This window comes from Chaetura pelagica, unplaced genomic scaffold, assembly GCF_000747805.2.
Source record: "Chaetura pelagica isolate M959 unplaced genomic scaffold, ChaPel_1.0 C11814874, whole genome shotgun sequence".
Taxonomy (NCBI): domain Eukaryota; kingdom Metazoa; phylum Chordata; class Aves; order Apodiformes; family Apodidae; genus Chaetura; species Chaetura pelagica.
The window spans coordinates 1-8,028 of record NW_009970701.1 but is presented as its reverse complement, the minus strand read 5'-3'; the positions used below and the strand labels follow the sequence as shown (position 1 = coordinate 8,028).

At 36.6% G+C, this 8,028-nt stretch overlaps 1 protein-coding gene across 1 annotated transcript; it reads right to left on the bottom strand.

The window, feature by feature from the left end:
* Positions 1–76: 76 nt before the first annotated feature.
* On the bottom strand, positions 77–6,514 carry LOC104396170 (nck-associated protein 1-like; the record flags this gene model as incomplete). The annotated part of the gene is made up of 10 exons (XM_010005985.1): positions 77–183; positions 368–464; positions 987–1,043; positions 1,613–1,769; positions 2,236–2,284; positions 2,937–3,074; positions 4,898–4,988; positions 5,072–5,214; positions 6,160–6,216; positions 6,422–6,514. Coding segments are annotated over 10 exons (989 nt in total), but the record flags the coding sequence as incomplete, so codon positions are not given.
* Between the last annotated feature and the right edge of the window lie 1,514 nt (positions 6,515–8,028).

The following is an 8,028-nucleotide window of genomic DNA, read 5'->3' as shown; positions in this document are numbered from 1 at the left end:
TCCCTGTCTTCAAATGCATTTCATCTGTGAAGTTCCCACAAATATTTAGGGTATCACACTAGAAATTGTTACATACTTATCTATGAAATCATCTGCACTTTTCTTTGGCATATTATCTGCATGACGAAGCAGCCAAATAATTTCATCACGAGCAAAGGACAAAGCCATAAATACAAAAAGTGCCTGAAAAAGAGAAGTTGTTTGAAGGTTATAGAACTGTGCAACATTTGGACACCTCGTGCACATTAAGAGGCAACAACTCCCTGAAATCTTCAAACCCAAGTAGGTTTGCTCTCAAAGTGTGGGGTTGTTATTTCCCAAAAAAAAGCAAAATTGGCTAAATGCAAACCAGAAGGACAGTCATTACCTTGGGACCCAGCAGGCCTGGCTGGTCAGAGAGGACAGTCGCCAGTTCCTTGAGCGCCGAACGCAGAAACTTGCGTCTCTCTCTGTGCATTGAACCGCTGCACCAAAGAACACACCAAAACATCACCCACTGTGCTCAACACACCACACTGGATTTTTCCAAACATTTAAGCCCAGCCACAGGCAGTTCACACCATACCAGCTTCTGAAGTTCAGTATTTCCAAGGACATGGTTCAATTAAAATTGGCATCCCCATCACCAATGCTATATATTCCCGAAGTATGACTAAACTTGTAAGAAAAAAGTTCTCTGCCCTGGTCTGTGACTTGCATTTGACTGCACTAAAACATCTGTTTGGTTTCCATTCCCATAGACAAAAACTGGAGCATATATAAAACTATATTAATCTGCCCTGAAAATCTGAAAAACCATCTAAATCATGGGAAGTCAAATCAATAATGGCATACCATTGGGCAAATCCAGACTTAAAAGAACTATCAGTACATTATCTCATTTGAAAATGCATAATTCGTCCAACATTGAACAAATTCTGTTCATGTTCCAAGTTGACTAAGAAAAACACTAAAATGTATGTAGAAAAACACTGTCGTGTACTCACGCATGTGAAACAGCAGCTTCTTTGCACTCTCTGATGTCATTAATACGCTTGTTGTAACTGCAAGTAAAAAAGCCAACACAGTAATAAGTATCAGTAGCACAACTTTGAAAAAGCTGTGATGCCACAGCAAGTAGGATACAGCAAAAAAGTCACACAAGACTCATTTTCCTGCTCAGAGCTAACTTCTAGAACTGGACACCAAAACCTACAACCCTCTCTGCTCAAGTGGTCCTGGTATTAACTGGTAGAGACCTCAACTTTGTTATTGCTTGAGTTTCATACAATGTATTGCAGAAACAGTGGCAAAAACTTGTAAATTTTCAAGCAAACTCAGCATTCATGATGTAATTTCTCTTCCCTACATTAAGACTTGTGGGCAACTTCAACTTTTCCTTTTTAAGTCTTATTCATCAGGCTTTCTCAGTACTGTAATTAGAAGAAGGTTATTAAATAAGGCTCCTGAAAAATTATGCAGGATTGAAACAATCCAGATGCTAAGTAAACATGTTTGAGTAGCCACTGTCTTCAAGCAGAACTTAGATGAGCTAACATTTTCAAAACAGCTCTTCATTAATCGATAGTTTCAAAGGCGATTCTGAAAGGAGATCAAGAGGACAAAAACTTACCCTCGTATATTTACAAACAAGTCCTCTGCAGCTTTGTGAATGTGGAACACTTCATCTCGGAAGAGGGCCAAGCAAGAGCTGCTTTGAAGTGCAAGTTTCCAAAGGTTCAAAGCTGTAGCATCACTATTTAGGATTCCATGGCACAAAATAAATCCAACTTCAAAAGTTCACATTGATGTATGTCACAAACCAGATGCACAGAGTAAGAGAACAGTGAGATTACTATGCATTTTCTCTTAAATAGTTCAAATACTTCATTGATAAACTGTTTAATGGATAATATGGGGGTTTTTACATACAAAATACCCCACACTGTTTTAGGGAAGGTATTTTTGTAACATCAATTACTTAATGCTGAGCCTATTGAGCTATCATCATCAGAATGACTAAAACTTACTTTTAAATAAAGTCTGGAATAAACTGATGATAAACTCCAGTCCATTATATGCTGAAATCAGACTTCACAGCGTATAGGAATATGATACGCACAAATAACATTTCTTCAAGTTCTCTAGAATCTATTTTGAATGTACCATCTTTTCTACTGAAAAGCCAATAGTCCTTCCAATGTGGTTGGTTTTTTTTTATACAACCATGAGCTACTTCAGAATTTTTTTACTCACAAATGATCCATTTTTCCATTGCATCCAGAGAGAGGTATTCACATGGCATCTGTTGAAAAAAAACAGTCATTTGTAGCAGACCAATTACATTAAAGACTGTATTTCATAAGAAACATTTATTTAGAAAAAAATGGGACAATGAAAGCCTTGAACTCTGATTACTAACAGGGCCTTGTTTTATCCCTGTAGAAATGGAGAGTGTGAGCTTTAAATGAACTTCCATATTGTCCAATAACACCTTGAAAAAAACAGTGAACAAACTTGGACACATACTTAGCTTCAAAAGACATTGCATATAAAAACACTCAAGAACTAAAGGCTTTTAAGGTACACTAATCACAAACTAACTTAAGTTTTCATAAAGGTGACCATCCATATTATAACTGAGGGAGAGAATGCAAATAGTAAAGATTTTATGTTAAAGATTTTTAACATGTTTAAGATTTTATAGTAAAGATTTTATGGCACTTCTGATTTTCAGCCTGTTGGCCCACAAATACCCCAGACAGTAGACAGGATTCCTTCCTTCTACACTGCAGTAGTTAACATTGCTGCCTTTTATCTTTTGATTATCTAATACCAAAAATTAAGGCATGAGCTAACCATGTAAGGGTAATTAAATAGAAAATAAAATCTTCCTACATTATACTGCAGAACAACTTGTTTAATTCTACCATCCAATGCAAATGAAAAGGTCATACTGTGTCAGACTGTGCAGGATTAAGCATTGTGCTGGGGGCACTGATGAGGCTCAGTAGTTGTGCATTTCTCCACTGATCAGCTGAGAGATTTCTTCGAGGATAGACCATCTGGAGTGAGATCAGAGCATCTGAAAGGGACTAAAAAGGAGACCAAAGGTTAGTTTGGAGATATTCTCAAGGCTCAGGCTTGAAGCAGTATCCTAGTTCTTTACTTCATGCTGTGAGCTGTGTATTGACACTGCAATACTCCAAGCACAAGAGAGACTAAATAATTTCATCAGTAGTGTTTTCTCACCAACTTTTCTAACATCAGTCAAAACGTTTTTACTGACCTGGTTCTGAAATTAAACTTAAGGTTAAAACCTACTGCATCTAATTCATTTCACATATCAAAGACTATTCCAGGCTAGCAGAGATGAAGAGAAGCAGGAGGTTTTGACTTTTTTAGTTTTTAATTACGAGTTCTAACGCTCAAAGTTCAGAATTATTGGACATGACAAACATCACGAAGACAAAAAATCTGTCATGTACAACTGGGAGTTAATTATTTATTCAAGCACCCCAATTATCGTATTATTCCTTTCTCTGCCACTTCATTTAGTATGTTAGCCAATTATAATTATTTTGAGCAGATGCTGTTCACAAGTGCATCTTTGCAGCTGATTAACTTATCGAAGTGCTGTCCCACACCTTGTCCCTGTCTTGTGCATCAATACCAGTGCATATATAAGTCCCTGGGAAGCCAGAGGTAAGCCTTATGCCAGCCAAGGTCATTCATGCAGAAAAGAAAGTCATCTGCTGAAGCTAATTTCAAAGACTAAACAACTGTCCATGTTGGCTGCAAAGAAGTGAAATGATGGAAGAGTGTGCAGTTCCATGAGAGTGTAAACTCAAGATCTGTTCCTACAGCTTGATGCCTGAAGGGATCCCTGACCTCAGTTTCTACCTCTAGCACAGAATAAGCAGTAGAGCAAACATCAGACTGAAAAATGGCTTCAAAAACATTTCAAGAGAAATTACTGGTCTACTATTACATATGAAAGCATAAAAAAAAATACTGAGAAGAAGCATCTTCGTGATAATGTATACAAGAAAAGATTAATTACAAATGCAATCCTTAGTAAAGTAACTCTTAACAAGATGGGAACTGTGCAGAAGGAAGCATAGCAAAAATAAGATTATGGATTGTTTACATAAATGAGAAGTATTTAAATCCAGAACACTTCAAGTAGTAGCTCGAAAACTCTTGACTTTCTAGTGACTATCTTCAAAAGTTTAAGGAAATTAAGGAAAATCTCAAGAGGGCTAGAGAAAGAAAACACAACCAAAACAAGGGAGAAATCCAAAACTTTAAAAACTTGAGGCAGTAACTTATTCAACTTCAACTGCTGCCCAAGATTGTCAAAGTTGTCAGGCCATCATTTTGCAAGCACCTAAAAACTCATGGCTCTATAAGGAAGCCAGTACCAATTAAACAAATCTAGTTTCCTTTCACAGAGAAGCAAACCCAGTGGACAAACCAGAAGTGATGAACAGGATACACACTGACTTTGACGAGGCTTCTGTCAGTTCTTTAAGGTATTGTCAGATGAAAACACAGCCTAGATAAATGATCACAGAACTGCAGCTTGACCAGCTGTGTAATAATAAAAGCTTAAGAACATTAGTACAGAAAAGAGTAAAGGAATTGGGTTCATTTAACTTCCCAAAGTCAACTGGGCAGGGTTGGCAATGTCAGCTTTTGAGTATAAGAGATAACACAAAAGAAGCAGTGGTGATCTCCAGCTTTCCCAGTTTAAGGACAGCCCCAAGCAAAAAGCCCAGACATCCATTTTAAGCAAAATCTCCAGTAAGATTTACACCTAGTGGCTTTTGACAGAACCAACTCTTGCATTTTTACTTTTTTTATCTCTGCTCCTCTCTATCCAGGTTACTGTGTTCTGTGAAAAGTAGTTACATACTTTACTGTGAGGTACAAATTCCTCCATCATTTTCTTCAAAGGATTTTCATAATCCACAATCATCTGGCCAAGACGTGGATATTCTCTGTCACTAAAAGCAATAACAAACAATTCACTCAGGTGTAGTTATCATTGCTCTCATTAAACACAATTCTTACACACGAGATTCCTTACCTTGCTCCATGTGTCATTTCATGGGCATAATTATACAAGCCAATGATCGCCTTCCTTTCTTCGATTCGAGACAGTAGAATCATGAGGGTTGTGTAGGTTATAATCAAATCTAGGTAGTTCTTTGTTAAATCGAAGTTGACAGTCTAGAGGTAAAAACGTTAAGTTACCATTCTAAAGCTTTCAGAAACAAGTATTTAACTTTTCCTCACCTTCCCACCAATTTTGAGCATTATTTAGATACAACAAACTGTCTTGAACAAAGGTTTTGTTCGGGTTGCAGAGACTTGATATAATCCTGATTTATTCACTCAAATCCCCAGACCTGTTTGTATTCATGAAAGCAAGCATGCAAACATCTCTCCAGGCTCAAGTGACCCAGGACAGCTGACAGATAGGCAAATTTTTCTGGGATGGTACCCATCAGTCAGCAACTGCCTCACCCTGTGAATAACATTTTAAATAGACTCTCCTACATGAAAAACTAGCACATAATGCCCCTCACCTGCTAAGATAATTCCATCACACCTGCTCCCCTACACCAGCAAGAAAGCAAGTCAGTAAAAATTTAGAGTAATGACTAAAACTAGCAAGGTGACACGATGAAAATTAGATAAGAAAGCTTAAACCAAAAGAAAAAGGTGGTTGAGGTTTTCTTGGTGTTTGGCGGTTTTGGGCTTTTAAAAATATAACACTTTAAGTCACCATTGTATTTGCTTTAGACAACAGCAGAAGTAACCTCCTCACATATCTCTATGATGGACAGCAGCAAAATCGCTGCTTCGAAAACTCAACTGGCTTAAGAAGGCAGATGACACTAAACCTGTATGAATAAACCTGCAGGCACAATAAAGCAAAAAGTACAAAAAGATTTCTATGTTTGGTAATGAGCTATGAATGCTGTTACTGCTGTTGACAAGTACACTGTTTAAAATGGCCGAGTTTCTGACTTCAAGCTGTTTGTCAAAGTTAGAAATATGAAGGTTTCAGTACTAGAGATGTCATGCTTCTTGGGCTATTAAGTCCTACTAATTCTAATGACTCTGATAAGAAATAAAATAGCATTTGAAAGTTAAAAACCAGAAACTTACAATATCAAAGAAGACTTGACAAACATCAATAGTATTCAGCAGCTCACAAACATGGTCCTTGAAAAACAAAGAAATAACTTCAGTTTATAGAAGACCTAAGTAAAACATTTTACTCTGCTTAGTGATGGAGACTGGTTTTATTTTATTTGAAAGAACAGAGCTACAAGTTCAGCGCTTACATAGTGTCATTTCATAAAAGAAAAAAAAAGAAAAGACAGAAACCTGATGCAACAGAACAACTGATGTGTTTGCAGTAACTTACCTTAAATTCCATAACATCAACAAAAGTGAAGTAGTACAATGCCAGATTCTTCAGAATCTCCGATTTCTCTTTCTGGAGCTGAGCAAGCTGTTGCTAAAAAAGAAACATACATGCACACTGATCTTAGAAGACCTTGAGAAGACTGCTGAAAAATACTACCTGCGAAGCACAGAGTGACCACCAAGCTATGCAAAGAAGCCTTAACATGGTTTTCTGAGACTGAGGTTCTGTGTGTCTGAAATACGCACAGAGTTCTCAGAACAGACCAACAGCTGCTAACTATTCTTTCAAGTCAGTCCAATTAGTACACGTTAGTACCAAAGTCATATTCTTTAGCTCTGCTAGAGGTGAAAACGGGTAGTTAGGTAAACAGTGTTATCATATGTATAGTTAGGAAAAGCAGAACAGTACATGAGCACAAAAAAAACAATTACGTTACTTGAGGTGGCAGAAAAGGTGGCAGGTTACAAACTTTACTACAGGAAAACATTATGCTTTTAAATTCTGAACTTACCAAAAAGAATATCCAGGCAAAGCCACGTTAAGCATGCAAAATAAAATGTAGATACAAACATAAAATACAGTAATGGCTCTTTGACCAGTTCCATATAAACACAATAATACATTCAAACAAAAGCAACAAAATAAACAAACAAAAAAGAAGCAAACCACTAGCATTAGACACTGGTGGATAAAATGGAAGAGGCAAATGTGAATACAAAGGCATAAAACAGTTCACAAGGATTTTTTTTAACAGACAATGATGAATAATTTGATTCTCTTATTTTTCAAAATTTTCTGGAGGAACCACTTAAGACAGTTAGAATTAAAAACAAACAGTTGGTGCTGAAAAGTCGTTTTGTTTATCTATGTATTAGTCTTAGAGCACTGCAAGAATCCAATTATTTAACTTGCAATGTGCAGCTACTAATTAAGTCTCTTCCCTGATACGTGAAATGAAATGACTTATAGTAATAACACTCAATATGAAAAAGTGGCCTCCAGAAAGCTGCATGATTTTAAATTAAAAACTGATCAAGTTACATAGACATTTATTCTCAGAAGAGCAATCAATTACAAGAAAGATAAAATAAATTGTTTCAAATTGGTTTGCTTATTTTCCTGAGAGGTTAGACTGAAAACACTTCATCTCTCTCTCTTGACAAAGCCATATTCAGTGTTCTCAGTTTAATGTAAAGCACTAAAACTCCTCTAAATTATAAAAGAAAAAAACTGCCTAGACCACTACTAGACCATAGTATCATACATGAAATAATTTCTGCTGCTTTCCTCACAATTTTTAGATGGAATTATGGTTTATAGAATCCTTGAGCCATAAAACCTCCATTATATCCAAGGAAAAAAAGGCACATTCACAGTTATGAGCAAATTGGAATGGCTACACTATAAATCACTCCTGCCTCCTCTTAAACCAGAGCAACAGCTTTAACTTGGAAGGTTTGACTTGGAATGCCTGCCCTAAGTAAAATTTAATTTCCTTTCACATAGTCATCAGCGGGGACTAAGAAGAAAAACAGGGGCAAGTACATGTGTTTATTCTGTAACTTCTGAACATCTCTTTGGAGGTCCCTTCCAACCCCTAATAT